General features: G+C 33.7%; 2 protein-coding genes across 2 annotated transcripts in view; both read left to right on the top strand.

The window, feature by feature from the left end:
* Positions 1 to 23,412, top strand: part of LOC134852404 (protein dopey-1-like) — a 247,182-nt gene that overhangs the window by 128,504 nt on the left and 95,266 nt on the right. The window lies entirely within an intron of this gene.
* The window catches only part of LOC134840730 (alpha-2Db adrenergic receptor-like), a gene marked incomplete at its 5' end in the record, with an annotated part of 87,252 nt that overhangs the window by 61,140 nt on the left and 2,700 nt on the right, over positions 1 to 23,412 (top strand). The window contains 1 exon segment of the mRNA XM_063856744.1: positions 3,034 to 3,194. Within this exon segment, the coding sequence (XP_063712814.1) occupies positions 3,034 to 3,194 (161 nt within the window).

Genomic DNA, 23,412 nt, shown 5'->3' with positions numbered 1-23,412 from the left:
TCTGGAAAGTTGTCACCCACAGAATTGATGCAAGCCATTTCAAAGTCCATCATGATTAAACTGGGGCAGGGGGACGATATCTGCTTTCAAGTTTGACCAGAAAGCGTTGTACGTTTCTTGTCGTTTATCGGGGAGCAGGTCATAGATACATGGAAAAGTTGTTCCATCTACGAAGCAGTTGATTTTTGAAGCGTTGAAGCTCTTTCGCATCGTAAGAAAATAGTAATAATAATGATCCCTGGGTCAAAACTTCTTAAGCTGGGATTTTTTCAAATAAAAGGTATAATTCGGTCACCTCGCTATCACGGAAAAACTGGCCTTGTCGGAAATTCGTCGTTACTTTAACCACTCCGTTCATAAAATGAGGACCATTCTTCTCTTATCATTACGAGGTCATACTGTGCATTTTGTAGATTGTAACCTAAATCCCCCAAAATAGATCTGTCACGGAATCCCTAACACGATTTGTTTGATCGTTTTGCTGTTTGTAATTCCATGAAAAATAGTTTAAACACTGTTTTGCTCAGAAATACCCAAAAAGTAACCAAGTTAGCGGAATCCGGAACAAAGAATTCGGAATAGTGTCCAGAGTCCATACAAAATATGTTTTCATAACATTACCATAACAATTTTGCGGAATCAGCTCACAATATATGGAACCTATTTAAATAAAATTAAACGTCAAAACTTTGCAGAATCAACTTACATGTGCGGAGTTCGTTAACAACTTGCAGATTCCGTTAACATTTGCGGATTCCTGAACAAATTGCTATATCCGCTTGATACAGAAACTGCGACACAACTAATATTCCCGAAAAAAAATTTTGCAAAGTATTTGGGCTTTGATTGCACAAAAATTTTTTAAGTGGAATCCAATTTAAATTTAAAGCATGTTTAACGAATAATCTGTTGTTTCCAACTAACTACACACCAAACAGTGAGCCTATCCAGTGCCTTGTTTGACCTCGTTTTGATTTATGTAACAAACACCTACTCGTACCTGTACCCCCATTTTATCTGATTTTTCCGTGAAGAGAAAACTTGTCGAAAGTGACAGCGGTTGCACCAGACAATTATTCAGACCAGATAATAATGCCTAAAATTACATCGATCGGCAAAGACTGATTGACGCGCACTGTGTCTCTCATGTTGAAAGTAAGCGCGATGTAGCTACTTGTTGCAACTTACCACGCCCTAATGCGAATTGTCGCTTGTTTCAAATGGCCGCGCTCTACGAACCGTTGCGGTTTCTAATTACTACCAGTTGTCGCTTTCGATGAACACTTGTCTTGTCTTTATTTTTCGGTGTTAGTTATTTTTGTTCTCCTAATCCTTGAGAAGCGTTATTGTTCCGACTTTCGATACGAAAGTAACGGAATATTTGTTCTCGGGTGGTTTTCTTCCGACTTTCGATACGAAAGTAACGGAATATTTGTGCTCGGGGTGGGTTTTTTTCTTCAGACAAATTTCGACTTTTTAACTAGCAATTTTTGACGGAAAATTTTTATATCATTCAAAAGATATTGTTGTCCTGAGCTTAAATTTGAATAGATATTTCACCTGTGATCATTTTTCGTAAAGTTATGAGGGTTTAAAGATTGCCATTTTGGCCATTTTGACCAATTTGTTACAATTAACGCGCGATATAATTCACGCTATTAACGCGTAAGCGGAGATTTAATCCGTCTTAGAAATCGCTCCTAATTGATTGAAAAAAGCTTATTTGCCACAATTGACTTAATACAAGCAGCGAAATCTATCCTTTTGTACTTTATATGGCGTGTGGGGGATGATTTTCATAAAAAAATTCAAATTTTAGAAGAAAAAAGTTTTCATTTTATCTTATTTCATTTAATTTTTTTATGTTATTACTGCTGCTCCATAAACCTTAAAAGGCAGTCGGAACATTCAGGTTTTCGCCCTGATACGAGCAGTCTTGTTATGAGCTTTACTTTTAAAAAGATCTTTTGCATGACCGAATAAGCTCATTACATAAATAGCAGATTAAATAAATAGCAAGTTTTTATGAGCCCTGTCATTAGAAATTGAATTGAATGTGCCCAGTTTCTAGAAAATTGGGCTCGTTCAGTCCAGTTTTCTAACCTTAAGCTCATTAAATTCTCTATTCCAAATATTTGTCTCGGCCAACCCTTTTTTGAGAAATAAGGTACCTATAGTCGGAAATTTTTGATAAGAATTGGGTGACATATTACAATAGGTGACAGGAGGCTCCGCCTTCCTGGCATGTTTTTATATAGCAAAAAAAGATCCCAGTGGGAATTGATCCAGACCTCTAGGTTTTGCGCCAAATGTGTAACTCAGGATACTAGCCGCAAAAATGCAAGAATAGAGATTTTATTAACCAAAAGTCTTAATATTCAGTATTATTATGCGACACGAATGCATGAAACAACTGCTGTTGAACTGGCAAATTTTCACCATATAAAAAAATTGACCATTCTTTAGCAAATAATGGACAAAAAGGAACATTTCATTATAGAAATCACCTGTTGAATTATTTTTTAAATTTTGGTCATATGATCGTTTTATTGACTTCAGATCTTTCCGTGTATTTGATATTATTTGACAAATAAATTCATTGCTTTTGTTGTTAGTAAATCTTTGTTGTTTGCAATCCCTACATTCGGGTGTTTTTGTTTGAAAATCTCATTCGACCAATAAAACCGAGTTTTTTAAGTATAAAAGAGACATCTACAGTCAAGGTAATAGTTTTATAAACGAACACCTTGATTCATTTTAAACCTTCAAATCTAATTCAATTGAGATGGCCAAATAAGCTCAACTTGTAACTTATTAGTGAGAACAAGTTTTAAGAAAAGTTAAAATTTGAAAGAGAAAGCACAAGAACATTATTTATCATTAAAAAAAACAACCTTGAAGTTGAACTCAATCTTTTTATTTGACACTTTCTGTAGAAAATACACTTGTTCACATCAAAAATTCAGAATTAGCATTTTTATAAGCTATGGTGGAGCACGGCTTGGTTTACGCGCTGATTCATTTCTACTACAGCCTTCATTGGACTTGCCCCCTCCATTTCCCCCCTACAGCCTACAAACCCCTGGCAAACTACTCTGGATCGTGGTACGAACTGTACAACTTCCCCCACAACAAACACCTCACAGAGCCCAGTTGCCTCTGTCCCATTTCTCATAACTCAGTGGAAGACGAAGGTAATGGTGATAATAATAAATTGGGATCTACTTAACATCCCCCCCCCCCCGTATGGTACGTACTTAAGAATCTCCACCCCTATAAATATATACAGTAATTTGGCAATGAGCTTTCTATTGAGAATTCAAATTTTGCTGCATTTTGATTGGTCGAAAAATCGACCATTTTGATCCACTTAACAATCTTCCCCCTTTCTTGAAAGGGGTGGAAATTATTAAGTAGATCCATAAATTGTTTCCAAGTGAAGTCATCACACGTACAGAATTACAAACGAGGAATTCTTTTTGCAAAAACATCATTTGAGAGAGCGCCAGAAGACTAAATTAAGCATGTTTTCAGGCGTCTCAAAATTCTTAAGAATATTTAAAATTATTACGAGGCACGAATGCAAGAAACAACTGCTGTTGAACTGGCAAATTTTGACCATATACAAAAAATTTTCACCATTCTTCAGCAAATGATGGACAGAAAAGGAACATGCCATTAATGAAACCACTTATTGAATTATTTTTTAGAAGTTTGGTCGTTTGACCGTTTTATTAACTTCAGAGCTTTCCGTGTATTTGCTTTCCTGAGATTTCCGTGTATCGACCGAAAGGTAACCTAATTTGAAAGTCATCCTCAATTTTGGTAGCAAACAATTTACAGAAGTTCCTCCTTTGGAAATGTTTTACGACTTCACTTTTTGACAGACGGCCACTAGAAATTTGGAAAAGTTCCTTCAGGCTTCTTAATGACTGACCTAAAAAAAATCCGCAATTTTTGTCAAAAACCGTCCTACCAATTTCTTCGTCAAAAAGCTCAAAATTATTCGAGGATACCACTGGTGTGAACATACCATGAGGGCATATAACTTATCTTTCTAATTTTGGAATCATGGCAAGGATAAATTTAAGAAAGAATCACACAATGAAGTTATTCTCATGGTTAATTTGAAAGTCAGAACAATAATGGCTGAATCGCAAAAGTTCCGTGTTCACAAAAGTGTTTCTTACAATTATCAAGCTCTCCGCTAAAACACAGGGTCTGAATTTCACAACTTTGACTGAATAGTGTTTGAGTAAAAGCTGTTTTAAGATACTTTGAACATGGCTATATTTCGTAAGCAACATTAATATATTTTTTATTTCTACGAACTTTGAGATTCGAAATGAGCAGAAAAATAATATTCAGAAGGAACCTGATCTAAACTACATTTTATGATTGGATAAATTAGATATTTTACCAATGTAAAGTATTTAATATTAACCAATCATGACCCATCTAACTAACAACCCACTTATTTGTAAGTGCTGAAGTTACTTGTAATTTCAGCACCAGAGAGATTTGAATTTAACTTAGAAAATAGTTGGACTCTCCCGAGCACTTCAGCAGCCGCAATAAACCAGTATACCCTAGATCTATTGAGCCTAGCAGAGACTAGTTAAACAACCTGAGACTAGATAGTATAAGAGTAAGATTAGGATCGGTATTAGACTAAGAAGTTGCACGAATCTATCCGGCCGAAAATAAGATAGCGTGACGAGCAGACGGTGTACCCTATCCGAAATTACTCTATGAGTTATAGACAACATACATAACTCATCTGGTGCGACCATAAGTCTCGAACAAGACCTTAATAGCTTAGAATTAACCAAAATAGATTAGAAATTAGACAAAAACATTTACAAAATGTTATACGACAATAATTTAATCGAAATGTCTCTACGACTCAATAGATCAGAGCCAATATTCCGAACCATAACAGAACTACCCGGAATTGGAAGAAGACCTCGAACCAGAGACGACATACGACAAAGTAGAAACTTACCATATAGCTATATGATAGTTAGGCAAAAACCAGAACAAACTTTTATATTTAGAATACTACTGGCAATGAATTTAGATTTTCATTTGCAAACATAAAACCTTGAAGTTAATCTTCAAAATCATTTCAGGCGCTAAACAAAATTATTAATATACAATAACGATTGATAAAAAGATCTAAGATCGTTTTCCTAAAACTCTGCAGTAATATACAAAACATGTTTGAAAAATATTTATTGAAAAATAAAAAATAAAAATTAGTAGCATGACAATAAATGGTTAGTAATCATAAATCATCCTGTTGTTCCAGCTCCATCACCTAAAACATAACAGCAATCATAAACCCACTAATATCATCAAAACACTAAATCTTTCCTTTACACACATTTAAAATTTTATTAAAACTTAAATTCACTTAATTTTAAAACCAGATCATCAAGGCTTATCCTTGGATCTTAAATCATTTTCTACTTAATTAAATTTCAAATTTGATCATCAAGGCTTATCCTTGGATCAAACAGAACAACTTTGTTCTCCCCCACCCACTTAATTAGTGTCTAACGACCTCAAACGTCGATTCACTACCCAACCCTTTCTAAAGACCTAAGACTAATAGAAATTTTTAAACAAAACTAATCATTCAAATTAGGATAAACAGTGAAGAACTTCGGTTATTCATCCTTCACTTGACCCCCCCTCTTACCAGACCCAGGATAAATCTTAGACTTAGTAAGTTTAAAATAGTATCTAACGAACTACTCGCGTTCTAATTATACCTGAACCCTGTGGATCGATTTACTATTCTCCAACCCTTGAACACAATCACTACCCCTAAGTAAGATTAAGTAAGTTAACACCTTAACTTATACTAGCCACGAGAAAGTAAAAAATCATTCTACGGAATCGATATACTTTTCTCTCCAACCCTGAACAAATAGACCCAGGTTAAGCTAACCAAAAAATCGTAAGAACTAACAGTTTAGGAAAATAGAAACCATTTAACAACCTTTTGCATCTGTCATCCTAAACCTTATGTCATTTAAAAACCTAGGAAATAAACAAACAATCGTTTTACACAATTGTGAAATAGATAACAAAAAATACGACCTTGTAATCACACCTCATACACAAACAGTTGGATACATTCGAACAAAACGACAAACACTAAAAAGAAAAATAATAACGAAACAAAGACAAATAACACGAAAAAGATTTTCAAAAAATCGAAACGCATTTTCAGAATCAGAAACCAACAGTTTAGACGAACTTTACAAACTAAAAGAATCAATAGATAAAAATTGCCCACTTCACGATCAATTATATTTTTCTGACTCAGAAACAACTTCAAATTCATCAAAAAGAGGAAAAAGAAGAATAAAAAAGCAGTATAAACACAAACCAGTACATTTATACAATTGGAATCAACCAATTCGACACATTAATAATTACATATTAACAGTCATCGAACGAAAAAATGAGCTCAACGCACACCCCAGGTGACGAAACCCCAGATGATGATGAAATCTTTCCTTTTATAGTAGATGCAACCACTGATAGAGGACAGCATATATTTTGCAAAAATTTACTATTAAATTTATTTGAACCCGGAATCAGTCCATGTAAAACAGAGTTCCCAGATGTAAAAATCAAAAGACAAATCATAGACCACTACTTAAAAGATATATGCAACATAACACAACAGTATGGAATCTACTCCATAGAATTCACCTCACCAAACCATAATCATAGAAAATATACAATCCAAACAGACGATCTTGATTTAGAATTTTCAAAAGTTTTTTCAGAATATATAAAAAGCATCCAATATCATAACTCACAAAGAGCAAACTCCATATTCACCAATGAAGTTTTCGCAATAATATATAGTTATATTTCGATATTAGAAAATGAAATCCCAATAACAAATGTCTCACCGACAGAAACATCTAAACATTTAAGAGTACGACATGAAATCACACTACTCTCTAGTTATTTAAACATCATTAAAGAAAATTTCACGAAAGACGACGTTTCACAACATACAAAACACGATCTACAAAAAATTTTGGCATGGTTCATAATAGATTATTTCACACACAATATTGATTTAATTGCACAAGCAAGAAAAAATTTTAGACCCCAAAACTCGAACGATGATACCGCTATCACAGAACAATCAGATTATGTTTGGGACCCCGAATGGTCTCATCCCGCATTTATAAGCTTCCCACAATCAATCTCAAGTCAAGCAATAAGTACGATATCTTACATAAGAGATTATGTAAGAGTAATACCATTCACCATTGATGCAACACCATTAAACTATAATACATTTTTGCCCGATACACAAAATAATAGTTTAAACTCTACAGTCATACACAATGAAAACCTCAATGGAACTAGGAATCTTACTCAACAAGATATCCAGACACCATCACACTTCATAAATGAAGAAATTGTACACACAACAACTACACAACAAAGTATTTCACCAATACGCCCAAATTTAACAACACCAAGAAATACAAATCCTTCACAAACACAGGTAACCTTACAATCAACCGTTAAACCTTCGGTTGCCCCTAAATATTCACATATGGATTACCAAACATACAGACCCATGACAATACCATCAAAAACACGCAAAACATTCACTAGAAACAACTTTACAGACCATAATTATAATTATACACATCCATCAAAAACATATAATCAACCACAAAGAAATTTTAACCAATATACAAGATCTCGAAATTGGGATAACCCAATGACCCAACCTAATTCAATAAATTTCCAAACAAATCCTCCACAGGATCACAGTGAAAATTACCCATTTTTTCAACAAAATAAAAATAAAAAACAGACATCTTATCAAATGGATTATTTATCCTCAGATGATGATTTCTTACAACCAGATATATTTGCACCAAATACTCAAGAATATCGTAGACAAGGAATACAGAAAACACGTACAAATCATAGAAATTTTTCTCCACAACCAATAGATGCACAACATCAACAACCAATTCAACAACAAAATCTAATTAATATACAATCTTTTCAACCAATTCAACAACAAAATCCAATGACTGCACACTCGTATCAACCATCACAAATGCAAAATGAAATACCACTCCCATATTATCTCCAACAACATGAAATAACAAGAAACCAACTTTCAAATTTTTCTCAAATGCCAAATGCAGCAGAATCATTACAAATGACAATGAATCCATACCTTATGGGTGGATCATCAATAACATCAAACAAACCTTTAATGGTTTTCACAGGAACAGACCCTGAATACTCTGTAGAAGATTATTTAAATGCAGTAACAGCAAACCTGATTTTAAATATTGGACCTGAACCAATTAATACGCCACTACATCAAAACTGGATACATCGACGCACAGCGTTAATACAAACAACCTTAGATGGCGCAGCCCAAAAATGGTTTTCAGTACTACCTCTAGAAATAAAATCAAACTGGAAAAGGTTTACACAGGAATTTTCAAAAATGTTTGACTCCGAAAGAAACAAACAACAACAAAGAGTTTTATGTAATGAAATTCGCAGATTACCAAACGAAACCATCAAGCAAATAGCAGTACGAATCGAAACACTAGTTCGAAAAGCATATTCATTAAATACACATGACTATAAAAACACAAAGATGACAGAAATCTTAATGATGACCTTAACACCACAATTAAGGAAAATAGCAATAAAAAAGAGAGCATCCCATCCTTCTTCAATTCGAGAACCCGATTTAGATTTTCGAAAACTAGTAGACAAATTAGAACAAGCAGAAATCACGATGAAACTAGAAGAAACGGAAAATCTGAAATTACAATACGTTAACAGAATTGAAACGACTCCCACTAATATTAATAATATACAGGAATCAGAGACAGACCTCGTTGAAAAAATCACTGAAATACTCAATATTTACGAAAAGAACCCAAACTTTAAAGGCAAACCATCTTTCAAAAAATGGTGTAATTATTGCCGACGATACGGACATAGTATTTCCGAATGTAGACAAAAACAGCAAGACAATCAAAATAAACCTCAAAAATATAAAGAACCAAATAAATCATTCTATCAATACATGAAAAAAGATCAAAATCTACCGAACAAAACAGTCTACAGCAACAACAGTTCAGGAAAACCACTCCCGAACAATACAAATTATACAAGAAATCAATCACCATATAACTCAAGTTATAGAGGAAGATCACCAGAACGAAGAAACACACATAATTCATCACAAAATCACTACAATAGACCAAATAGTCGAAATAACTACTCCAGATCACATTCAAATACACAACGATTTGTTTCTAGATCTAATTCCCAATCAAGAAATAACTACTATCCAAGCAACCAATCACGAAATTCATCATACAATAGGAATAGAAACTACTCCTATAATCGAAATAGAAGTTATTCAAACAACCGAAACCAGAATTACCCGAACAATCAATCAAGGAATAACTCATATAATAGATCGAACTATAACAGACCAAACAATAATTACCAAAACAGATCGCGAAATAATTCACAAAATCGACATTCAAGTTATAATAATCGTTATAGAAATTATTCCCAATCACCACACCGGAATAATAATAACTATAATAATTCTAATAATCGCCACAGAAGTAGTACACCTAAACATCAAAGACATATTAATCAAGTACAATCTAATCCAGAAACAACATCAGACCCTCCAGGTATTGATGACACAGTAACTGATACGTTACAACTCAATCAAATAAACTGTACATCATCAGATTCAGAAAGTGATACAGAAAACACTCTTTCTATCAATATGATAAAAGTCGAAAATGACTATGAATCTGTCATATATGAACAAACTTTTTCATCACACATATATGAAAATCAATCAGAATTTCTTCAAAATTATTACACTACACCCATAAATTCCACACCAACGACGCAAGAAACAAATGAGATTAACACTACAAATCAAACCAATAAAAATATCAAAACAAAATGCTTGAATACAAACCACATTTATCAAAATATACAAAAAGAACAATCCAAAGAAAAAATTTGGACAATACCATTTCTCTTAGAAAGCCCAAGAAATAAAGAATTTCAACCACCAGACCTTGAAATAGATTTTTTAATTGATTCAGGAGCAGAATCAAACATAATAAACATCCCCACATGGAATGAAATAAAAACCTTACACCCAAAGCTAACACCTCTTGAAACCTCCAGTAAGTTAGCAACAGCACAAGGATCAACATTGATAAACTACGGAAAAATCCAATTATTTCTCCTCCCCACCAGAACAATGGAGCAAAGCAAAATTTTAAATAAGCCATTTAAACAAATATTCCATATCACTGATATTAAATATAATATCATTGGAATACCATTTATTTCGAAGTATATACCAACAATTAACATACTAAATAGTAAAATATTAATCAAAGATAAATATACAAAAACAAAAGAGACATCCTTAACATTTTTTCAAAGATTAAATAAACAACCACCATTCTTTTCAAAATTCTACCCGATATTTAACCAACAGAGAAAACACTTGAAACCACTATCAGGAAACATCTATAATTTTTCAATCAAACAAGTTCACCAATATGATAAAGAACAAAACAAACAAAAATTTTATATGTCAGATTTTGAATTCAAACCTATTCACAAATTTTTCAAAATCACAATCTCATCCATAAAATATTTGAAAAATTCGAATTCAGATATCATTTCCTTACATGTCTATAACAACACACCTTACCAAGTAACATTACCTTTAGGACTTTTAGGATATTGTGAAACCAACGCTACAATATCACCAATACACGAAAAAGCCTATCGCGTAAATAATATACTCCAATTACTAGATATTTGCCAATCTACAATTCTTAATGAAGAATTATCTATAAATAATATAATAAGTAACGAAAACAGAAATACGGATTATTTCACAAAAACTCCATATTTCAAACCTACATTCAACATAAGTAACTACACAGAGGACCAACAAAAATTTTTAACAATGTTTAATTTCCAACATTCACAAATAACACAAGACGAATTTGAAAAATTAGCCAAACAGCTAATTAAATATTCATCAGTCTATGCAACATCAAAATTCGATGTTGGAAAAATCAGTTCATCACTACATCTCCCGTTAAAACCAGACGCAGTTTTCAAAAAACAGAGAGCAAGTAAAGTACCAATTCACTTACATGATAAAGTGAACAGATTACTCGATATTTTAGAACAATACAACATTATATCACCAGTTAATAAAGAAGAACAACCAAAAGGGAACACATTCATCAACCCCGTTATCATTCTAGCTAAAGGAGAATCATTAAAAATCGTTCTCGATGCTAGATACCTCAATTCACTTATAGATGAATCAAAATGTAATTGGCCCATTGAACCAATACAAGTTATTTTAACAAAAATAAACGGCAAATACTTTACATCCGCCGATATGAATAGTGCATACAATCAAATGCCACTAGATGAACAATCACGACGTTTAACACAATTTGTTATCGGAAACCAACAATATGAATTCAACCGCTTATTCTATGGAATATCCATAGGACCAGCAGCATTTTCAGCTTTTATGAGCAAAATTTTTAGACCACTAATACTCAAGAAAAACGCAATCACCTATTTAGACGATGTTTTTATGCAATCACAAACAAAAGACGAGATGTTCAATGTTTTAGAAAAATATCACCAAATACTTCAGAACGAAAATCTGAAGGCCGCCCCCGATAAATCACACTTCTTTTTGACAAGAGTTAAATTCTTAGGACATAATATAGAAAGAAAAACAATCACTCCATTGAAGTCACGCATTGACGCTATTCAAAAACTTCAACCACCAACAAATAAAAAGAAAATCCAAGAATTTCTTGGAATGTTAAACTTTTTAAGTAAATATGTTTATAAAATGCAATTATATCTACGACCATTTTATAACATCCTTAGACAACAAAATAATTTTGAATGGAACACAGAACATCAAACACGATTTGAAGAAATAAAGAAACTTTTAACTGAACAAATTTCAAACACAATTCCAGATTCAAATCAACCATTTTATGCAATGTGCGATGCTTCGAACTTTGGCATCGGTGCAGCACTATTACAATCACATAATGGTACAAATAAAATGAACCTCATATCAGCAAATTCTCGATTATTCACTCAAGCAGAGCTACGACTCTCAACTCTAATGAGAGAATGTACAGCCATAATATATACACTGACAGAATATGAATTTCTGATACTTGGATCAAAACATCCAACAGTTCTATTCACAGACCATAAACCAATCATCTTTCTCTTTACACAAAAATCTAACCCAAACCACCGAGTTTACAGATTTCAACTAATTCTAATGAAATTTCCAAACTTACATATAGTTTGGACTGCAGGAAAAAATCTTGCATTACCAGACACCTTAAGTCGAAATACACCACCTGAATTACTTACACGAAAAACAACAGTTGAAATACCCAAAAACATAAAATTCTACCTTGCAGAAAACGAAACATCACCCCGATTGGAATGCAAATATGCAGTAAAATCTGATATTGAACAATCACAAATAAATAGTTTACAACATTTCCCACTTTATTTAGATTGTCAAAATAATCATTATGAAGTTGATTTACTTGGAACATCAACTTTCAAACCAATCCCATATTCTCAATGGATAAAAAATAACACCCAACAAAAACGAACAAAACAACACCCACCTAAAAAAGACCATTTTCCACTAATTGAAAAAGAAAATCTGACTGATAAAATAAACTTATCAGGACCACAAACAAATGATTCAAAATACACAATAAATCAAGTTTTTGACCTCCACGACCCACTTGATACAATACCCTTATCTAAATTCGAAATTGAAAACATTTTTCTCCCTCCAACAGAAACGATTACAATTTCAACACTGAAACAGTATCAAAATCTTGACCCGATAATTAGACAACTAAAATCATGGCACAAATATAAAACTAAACCTGTCAAGGCAGATTCAACCATTCTAGGAAACAAAACACTCCTCCGATACTTTCGTAAATTTAACAACACAACAATTAACGAAAATACCGACCTTTTAGAATATAACCTGAATGAATCTACAGTTCCCTGTCTCCCTTTAAGTATGATTCTTATAGCTTTTAATATTTCACATACACAAAATATTAAAGGACACTCTGGATCAGAAAAAACATATTCAAATTTTATACAAAATTTTTACTTCCCAAATGCACCAATTTGGATAAAAGTACTATGCAATGATTGTATAGTATGTCAACTAAATAAACCTTACCCAAATCAAAAACAAATAGCACAAAAACAAGATTTTAAAGGACAAAGCTTGTACTTTAACCATCGTATCTCATTTGATACTAAAGGACCAATTTCACCCTCATCCGAAGGAAACTCCTACATTATGGTAATTGTTGACGCATTTACACATTATGTAGCACTTAACCCAGTACCACATTGTAACGCTTATTACGCTTACACAACACTCTATGAACACTGGATAGCAAAATTCGGACTACCAGAAATTTTAGTTACAGACAACGGTACAGAATTCATAAATAATGAAATCATCACACTATGTCATTTATATAACATTAAACACAAACCACGTACATCTCATGCACCTTGGACAAACGGCTTAGTCGAAGGTATGAACCGTTCATTACAAGAATATCTTAGATGTATCATCAACGGAAATGATACAAAATATACCGAATGGTCAGCAGATGTAAAATTATTTCCCTTAGCATATAATTCACAAATTACGACAACTTTAGGAATGTCACCATACGAAATGGTTTTTAACCAAAAGCCACGCAAACCAATAATGTTTACAGCAAATTCTCATAAAAACGCACAAGGTTATTGTCAACCAAATAAAGATTCAATTTGTTATAACCTACCTTTACATACACACGATGAAGATCATTTTCATCACCCACAAATTCTTAAACTAGCCTCCGGTACACACACCGAATGGATTCTAAATAGAGATAAAAAACACAATGAAATTTATCAAAAAATAACAAAAAAGTTATTACAAAGACAAAACATTAATGAACAAATCAATTCACGTTTTACACCAGCCTCCGAATTAAAAATTGGAACATTTGTTTTAATACCTAATTTTAATACTCAAAAAGGAATTTCTAAAAAATTACAACCCCTTCGAAAAGGACCATACCAAATAATTGCAAAACCCACTGATGTCACATATAAAATTACCGACTCAAACAAAAAAGAAATCGTTCAACATCGCAACAACCTATTACCTTATTACCCAAAAGAATACGCACTCCGCGAATTAACTCAATTATATTCTTTCACAGGATTAAAAATCATTCAAAATGAACCACATATGAAAAACACAGAACAAAATGATAACCCCACCGAAAATCAAAACACAAAACCAACCGCCACCAAAAACAATACACAAAACCATAAAGAATCCCCAAAACAAAGAAAAAATAGAAAAATGACCGAACAAATAATACCCCAAGAACAAATCGACAAATCAGAAAATAGAAAAACAACAAGACTCCGAAATCAACCACGTAAAAACTATAAAATATTCATCCCCCAATCTAAAATTTTAAAGAAAGTGGAATTTCAAAAGTAATTTTAACATTATACTTCACAATCTTGAAACCTCCGAAACATTTTTCATTTACATTTTTCAAAATAACATGCTGACAAGTACGCAATAATTCTAGTTCAAAATAGACCAATAGGATTCATCCAATCCGTCACTTTCTCTAACTCAAACTAAGACCAATTAGACGAATCATATAGAATTCCAGGCACATCTATAACTATAACTTTACGACCTCCAGGTCAAAAATAAGCAAACCACTCCAACTTGACAACTAAAATAAATATCACCATAATACCGTACCCCTCCCTTATCTAATAACCCAAAGATCAACAATATTTCCCCAACTCAGACCACGAATACCCCCAAAACAAATTTGTTAACTTAGCCTAAAGTAACAAAATGAACATTTCAATTAGCCTAAAGTATAAAAATCTCACCATACCCCGGATCATTTGACAAACAAAAATAAAGAAAAAGACGACCTCCCGATCACCATGAAAATTGCCCCCAACAATTTTTTACAAAACTCAACCCACTTGTCAAAAAACTAATAAATAATCCGACCACACTTGAAAATCGCCTCAAACAGCAAAAAATATTCGACCAAGAGATCATTTCTTAAATGCTCTTCTCTCAATCAGTAACTCAAATACTCATAAATCTTAAACATTTTTTTACAATACTTGAAACCTTTATAATATTTCTTTTTGATATACTTGAATCTTTTCTAATAATCCTAATCATTTTTTGTAACATTTTTTTAATTTTCTACACTATTCTCGAACTATTCCTCCAACTTTCCAAAACCCTTGATTATATCCACAGGTACGATTTATACAACTTGTCTAAATGATACGAACAATTTTCAGTAGAACTGATATTATTTTATTGTTTGTAATTTTCATAGCATTCTTATCATCCCTCATTTTGACCATATGTAAATGTATAAAGAAAGCAATCTTCACATTTGCCCTAGCAACAATCCTTCTAATTCTTTTTTTGGAAGAATATTATAATAAACACAAATTTTCTCACTAAAGTAATAATTCAAAACTCTATCAAAAATTGCTACCCAACAGTCACAAAGTCAGTCTTCACCGACATCATCCCAAGATAACCCAACACCACCTTCAATTACTCAAAATTCTCAAACATCTACACGAATTTCTTTTCAAGACAATCCATACACTTTTGAAGAACGACATGCTCGTTTATCAGAACCACTAGAACCAGTTCAACGACAAGCACCTCTAAGCGAACCAACATATAACCTATACCCAACACTACCACAAGAACTAAGTAGAATAAGAAATCCTAGTCAAAACCAAAATACAGTCGAAATAAATAGACAAATTATACATCCTCGACGAAACAGAAATTTTCAAACTCCCCGAGTTCATTTTGATATACCTCAATCCCCATCACAAAACACTCCAGAAAACCCCATTGGTAAATTACCAGAAACCCCTACGCTTCTTTCACAACGTAGCACCTCAAGCCTACCATCAGATTACTTAGGTTCAACACCAACATCTGAACAAATACGTGAAAATCCCTTTAACCCCCCAAACCAGGCATCACGACTACCATATTGGACAACACATTCATTTACACAAGGTGAACTAAATTTAGTCAATGATCCAATAGATATTTCTACGGATACAACAACATCCTCATCACTACCAGAAACATTATCACTACCATCAAATCCATCAATAAGCCAGATTTCACCACCACCTTTTAACTTAAATTTTCCAAATAATCTCGACGCCAGATATCGAGAACAATCATCAATAAATATTCCTTTAAGATTAGATTGGAATACATTTACAGCACCTCCACCATTATTTGGACAACATCAAGAAAGTAACCGCCTTCATAACTGGGCACTTAATAGATTACAATATCGCCAAGATATTCACAACGATATCCGTGATCACAATATTCAAATACTCCAACAAAACAGTTTACAATTAAAGTTTGAAATCACAGTTAAGTTAAACAATATTACCCAACATCCCTACCCATTAAACCCACCTAACAAAACAGCTCAATCACTACCACCACCGTTTATAACTACTGAAGTAATATACAAATACGACAGATATACCAAAAACACAATTGGCTACATTACATTTTATAATCCATACTCAGGATTATCATACACATGTATATTCTAAAATTATTAATTTTTCTCCAACTCCTTTTTCTAGTAATCTCAAATCAAAACATAAACCCTTCCCCTCGTACAGGACCACAAGATTTATTAGTAACACATTACGATTGTGAAGAAAATGAACAAAAAACACTACATAAATATGCAATAAATCAAGTATCACAATGTGAAACAGAACCACAAGCTATAGAAACCACAAATGTAATAGCAACACTCTATTCAAAAGCCCGAGCAACAACAGTTACAGGTTATAAATTCACAGCAACATTTTCCGAAAAGAAAGTACATTGTTCACAAGTCTCGAACGGAAACAAAAACCGACTTGACCATGAATCATTCTATCAGAGTAATATAGAACGTCTTTTACATCTCAATCCCGACGATTGTAAAAATGAATTACTTAGACTAAACATCACACAAAATAAAAACTCCGAAAGAAAGTTAGTTAACTTTCAAGTTTTTTCAGACTCTGTACATCAATCACAACTTGAAAGACACCAAGGACATATAAAACTAGACGAAAAATACCCATATAACGGCGCACACGGACGATTAACCTATGACCTACACGATAAACATTGGATACCACACATTGGTATAAATAACCCATCAAACTGCAAAGCAGACACAAAAAATAAAGGATACCAAGAAATAATGTTTTTCGATTGGAAAATACCACTCGAAAAAATACAACTAACACGAGATTTATCAGATAATACAATGATCTATCAAGGAATCCGATTACCTTGTAAAAATGATCAAGGTTATTGCGACCCTACAACGAGAACACAAGCAACAATTGTTTGGTTCCCCGAAGATACATGTACAACATTTCAAGTAGCAAGAATACACGCTCGTATGATAAAATTTCACGAAAAATACTTTATACAATCAGTTCCATATGAACAAGTACATCCATCACGAAAACAAAGTACTAATTTTAGAAACATACACAATATAGAAAATAAATTGACACGTTTTCAAATATATCAAGAAACAGAACTTGCATGTAAATATAGAAATCCACTCCATAAAACACAATACTCTGAAATATTAGTTGAATACGAAAAAGGATTCGACATGACCACTGGAAAAATAAAAATTGACCCATATGCCACAGGTCATCCTCCAAACGAAGGAACATCCTATATACCAGTTAATTTTGAAAAAAGCAACGGACAACCTGGTGGACATCTAAAACCCCATGACACCAGAAGCACACGCTTACAAGAATTATCACTAATGAATACTACATATTTCGGTAATATCCACTATGATATTCATTTAGATATGAAACTAGATTATACAATTAGCCGAATTTTTCAAGAAATGTCACTCTCCGAATTAGAAACACTACACCAACTATGCGAATTAGAACGAACACAAATATTACAATCACTTGCACTAGCAGTATTAAAAATACCCTATGCAGGATACTTATTATCTGGAAATAGATCAAATTTTTTAGACTATGAAGGAAACATCTTATGGTTTTATACTTGTACTAAAAAAGTATCACCACTATACGTTTTTGAAGATAAACGATGTTATAAAAGAATCCCTATCTTTTATAAGAATAAAGTACATTTCGTGGATACACTTTCACGAAGAACCTATTTCTGGGATACCGCAGTCCCATGTGGATCAGAAAACAGCCACAATGTAGTACAACTAAACCCTGATGAAAATAAATATTATCTTCTCACTCCATATCCCACATTAATGCAATCACTCAAAAAATTTTCACCAGAAAGCATTCGCGCTATTGCTCGAAACCCAAATATAGACTTACAATCAATAGGAATCTATTCAAAATCAGATATTCAACATCACATTAGAACACAACAATTCCAAGAATTATTAACACAAATGGACACTATACAAAGACAATCAATAGACCAAAATTTACGCAAACTTGCAGAAACCGCAGGATTTGCCGATATCTACACGCAAGACTATAGCGGATATTTTAAAGACATTAAAGATTATATATATCTAAACGGTGAAAAATACCGTCCCCAAGATATATCACCAATTAACATTTTTAGCTTTGTTACACTCAAAAATGAGATCCTCCATTTTCTAGGATGGCCCTACTACATCTTAGAAAAATTGACTATTTTATACGCAATGTTTAACTTTATTGGATTTCTTTTCTCACTTTTAAAAGGAATCTAAAACACATGTGCTATACACACACAAGTAAACAGACAAGCAAGCGTAGCACGCATACTCTTTGCAGGATTTTTTGGAATCTTTTCTACATCTATAAACAAAATTCTTTTAGACGCACAAATAAAAGAATACAACACAAAAATAGCAACACGACAAAATACATACGACGAAGAACATAACAATGTAGACATAACGCCAACGGCACCACAATTACCACCCCTACCAAATAACCATCCACTATCCCTAGTCCCACGAAATTTTCGAAATTTAGCCATCACACATAATCCAAATTTTCGACTCACCACATCACAAAGTCCCATCCAACATATAATGACACACCAGTCACAAGATGATAATACTTATGAACAAATTATTGAACAACCCCATACCACCGCTTTTCAGTCTCAAAATAATCATTTTTTTAGCCCACGATGAGCCGCCAACTTGGATCACTACACCGATCAAATTCCCACCCAACCAATCTTACCTCTCCAATCCCAATAATACCACTTTTTGCTTTTCCGCCACCCGATTTTCCATCTAGTAATGTAACATCAGGCATGAATTCCGACACTAATTCACACATTTCAGTTTTATATTCCATCTCACAACTCAATAACCCGAATATTGAAACCCCCGATGAATTTGCCGACTCAGAACCATCCCCATCCAATAATTTTCATAATTCTTCTAATTTTTCTCAACCCCCTTTTCAACCCATATTATCCAATAACCCTGACCCAATCACTTCCACACCCTCTTATGCTTCCCAAGTTACCCCAACCTACTCCTCACTTCATTCTGACCAATCATCTCATTCTCCAGACACCCCCCGAATCTCCCCAGAGCTAGATAATTTTATTACCCTTCAACAACAACCCTACCACCTCCATACCCCAACAATAAACCAAATCTCCTCCACAATAAATTCATCCAACCCCCCTACCCCTACACCCTCTTCAAATTATACTGAATCATTAGCACCATCATCCACATCAACTGAAACTTCACTCAACACTAATAGAGCTTACCGCACTTTTAAAAGAAAGTTCCCCAACCATCCTTTCCCAGCAAAACCAGGAACAGCCCGTGAATACATCAACCACCCCAAGCATACTAACACAAAAGAATTTTTAGCCATCACCTTACCCTCATTCCCACAATACACCTTAAACACCCCCCACGACACTAACGAAACACGCAACTTTGTAGATGAATACGTTTTAATGCCCACTCTCTCTTGGACCTCATATTATCATTTTACTAACCCTCTTTGCTTACCTTTATCTAACACTCACATCGATATAGAGCGAAATACGGACATGCTATATCGACTCACTACACCACTAACCGCTAGACAATTTACTTACGTTGGATATAAAAAATCACTAAAAACACACACTGCACCTAGAGCTAACGAATATACACTCGAATACTATGATCACAACATCATCAGAGCTAACCAAGATCAATTCTTAGACGACGATCGCTTCGCTAATCCACAAATTACTGAGAAATTTTTCATCAAGACACCATATATATTTACACTAAACATCTTCGACCGAAAGTTTGATCACATTATTTCAGAAGCACTAACAGACACACAAGCATACGAAAGTTTTAAAGAACGCTTCCAAATATTTTCACTAACCTTTCATTTCCTTGCACCACACGAAAGAGATTTACACTGCTCACACGATATTATGTTGCGCACTAAACAAACCCACACATATAGTTATTATCGCTTCATTCAAAATCACTTTGACCTACACACACCCTCTAGACAACCACACCATCGTTTTCAATTCATTAATTCCAAATACACTTCACCATTTTTCCTAAATTTCACATATTGCATTAAAGATACTAACCTTCATGGTATTCTTCGCAATTATGATCCCATAACCCAAATGTACATCTTCTGTCCCATCACCAAGACCTTCAACGCCGAAGAATCCCGACCCTTCCTTATCCCGCACGAGTTTGTACAACCTATAGAAATCCCAATTTTAGAATTCATCCACAACACTAAATTCAATCACAAATTATATAATCTAATCCAAAACACACCTTATGAGTTTGCAGTTGGCACTGAAGAAATAACCACTATCAAGGCACTTCAATTGCTTTGGCCACTGCTTCAGACTAAAAATATCATCCGCATCTTAGCTAAACTACTAACAACTTCCGATCTCATCCACGACATCTTCCCCCACGGTTTTTTCCCCGACGACTAACAGGTAAGTATGAATTAAATGAATATTACTAACTAATTAAAATATTAAAAAACTCACCATACTTTATCCATGTTTTCTTTAGATTTTTAGCCTTCATCCGACAATCACCTACAAAAACCACAAAAGACAAATAAAAATCGCAAATTTCATCAAACAGATTTCAAAAATTCTATTAATCTCTTACACTTACAAATTTATAAATTTAATACCAATGCAGAAAATTCATTTCTAAAATTTTCCCCACAAGCAGTAAATCTAATTATGATGAAAATTTGTAACTTAAAATTCCCCCATAACTAGCAGTAAATTTCCAAATTCTATGCAGTAAATTAATAAAATGCAAATGCAGTACTAACCTTTTGATATTTTCATTCATTCGCACAGAAATTCTATCCACACTCGCACAGCTCGCCCACGAAGAATTGTTTAAAATAATGAATTTCAGTTTCAAGTTTTCACACTCAACAACTCTAACATATAATAACATGTTTCAAACTTTCCTTTAACCCGGTTGGAAAGGAATCATATACTAAACAAAACTAACCAACGCAGCTTACTAAATACCACAAATCATAGAATAACAGCATGACTAAGAAAAGGAAACCAACGGTACCCAAACCGGATTAACCCAGTTTAAAACTGAATAATTTATTCTTTTGAAGACTATTATAAAGTCTAAGAAAGAAATAATAAAACACAAAAAAGTCGAAAGACAAACCCATACCACGAACAATTTGCTTTTTGGAAAAAGGACATAACCAACAAGACATAAGAAAAACCACAACAAACCCAACAAAAAACGTTGTCACATAACAGGACCCCTCACAAAAACCGCATGAAATCATACTCCCACTCCTGGCCTAACCCACCAGGAAGGACGTCCTGAGCATGCTCTATAGCCGGCCTAACCCACCGCGCTACATCCAAGCTTTGTGACCACACCTCTATTTTTAATAAGAGCTACTCAAGGGTGAGTAACTCTTCAAAATAACCAAACTAAAACAAAAAGCTTTTGTGAAAACAACTAACTAAAATCATAATTAAAAAATATTAAACTAATAAATGTTTTATAAAATGTAAATTACATTATGCAATACATAGATCAGAATATAACACCAAGGACGAACATCTAAAGACAAAACGACCCCACTACACTCGAGAGAGAATGGCCAACCACAATCGATATGCCACTCACAATCACAACTCAAAGGATTTAGAGTACGACTTGACTTCGCAGAAAAGGACTTCATTGAACTAGACCAATGACCACCTCGATGTTCAAGTATACGTACAGATCCGAGTAACCAGGCATCCCCTCCACGCACAATCTCCACGCCATTCCCAAACTAGATCAGACACAAAAGAAGTTCTCCACGCAGAACAGAAAAACCTGACATAGCCAACCATTCTGAAATCAGATTTGAGTTTGTTGCGAAGACTTAGTCGTTGTCACTAGAAGACACAACGTCTTATAACTCCAGCTTCCTGGAACTTCTTTAACAAAGAAGAAACGGAAGAAAATCATGATGTTCGCCAAAAACCAACGTCCATCATCCATCCTTCGAATTGCAGAAGAACTATTCTAAAAAACTCTGTAAAACCCGGATGGGTGGAACCTGATCTAAACTACATTTTATGATTGGATAAATTAGATATTTTACCAATGTAAAGTATTTAATATTAACCAATCATGACCCATCTAACTAACAACCCACTTATTTGTAAGTGCTGAAGTTACTTGTAATTTCAGCACCAGAGAGATTTGAATTTAACTTAGGAAATAGTTGGACTCTCCCGAGCACTTCAGCAGCCGCAATAAACCAGTATACCCTAGATCTATTGAGCCTAGCAGAGACTAGTTAAACAACCTGAGACTAGATAGTATAAGAGTAAGATTAGGATCGGTATTAGACTAAGAAGTTGCACGAATCTATCCGGCCGAAAATAAGATAGCGTGACGAGCAGACGGTGTACCCTATCCGAAATTACTCTATGAGTTATAGACAACATACTTAACTCATTAATATATTTTTTATTTCTACGAACTTTGAGATTCGAAATGAGCAGAAAAATAATATTCAGAAGGATATCAAAAAAAAACTTTTTTATCTCTCCTGTAGTTTTTTTCATGGCGACTATAACTTTATCAG

Source organism: Symsagittifera roscoffensis, chromosome 1, assembly GCF_963678635.1.
Source record: "Symsagittifera roscoffensis chromosome 1, txSymRosc1.1, whole genome shotgun sequence".
Taxonomy (NCBI): Eukaryota; Metazoa; Xenacoelomorpha; order Acoela; family Convolutidae; genus Symsagittifera; species Symsagittifera roscoffensis.
The sequence above is the reverse complement of the archived record's forward strand: the minus strand, read 5'-3'. Positions and strand labels throughout refer to the sequence as shown.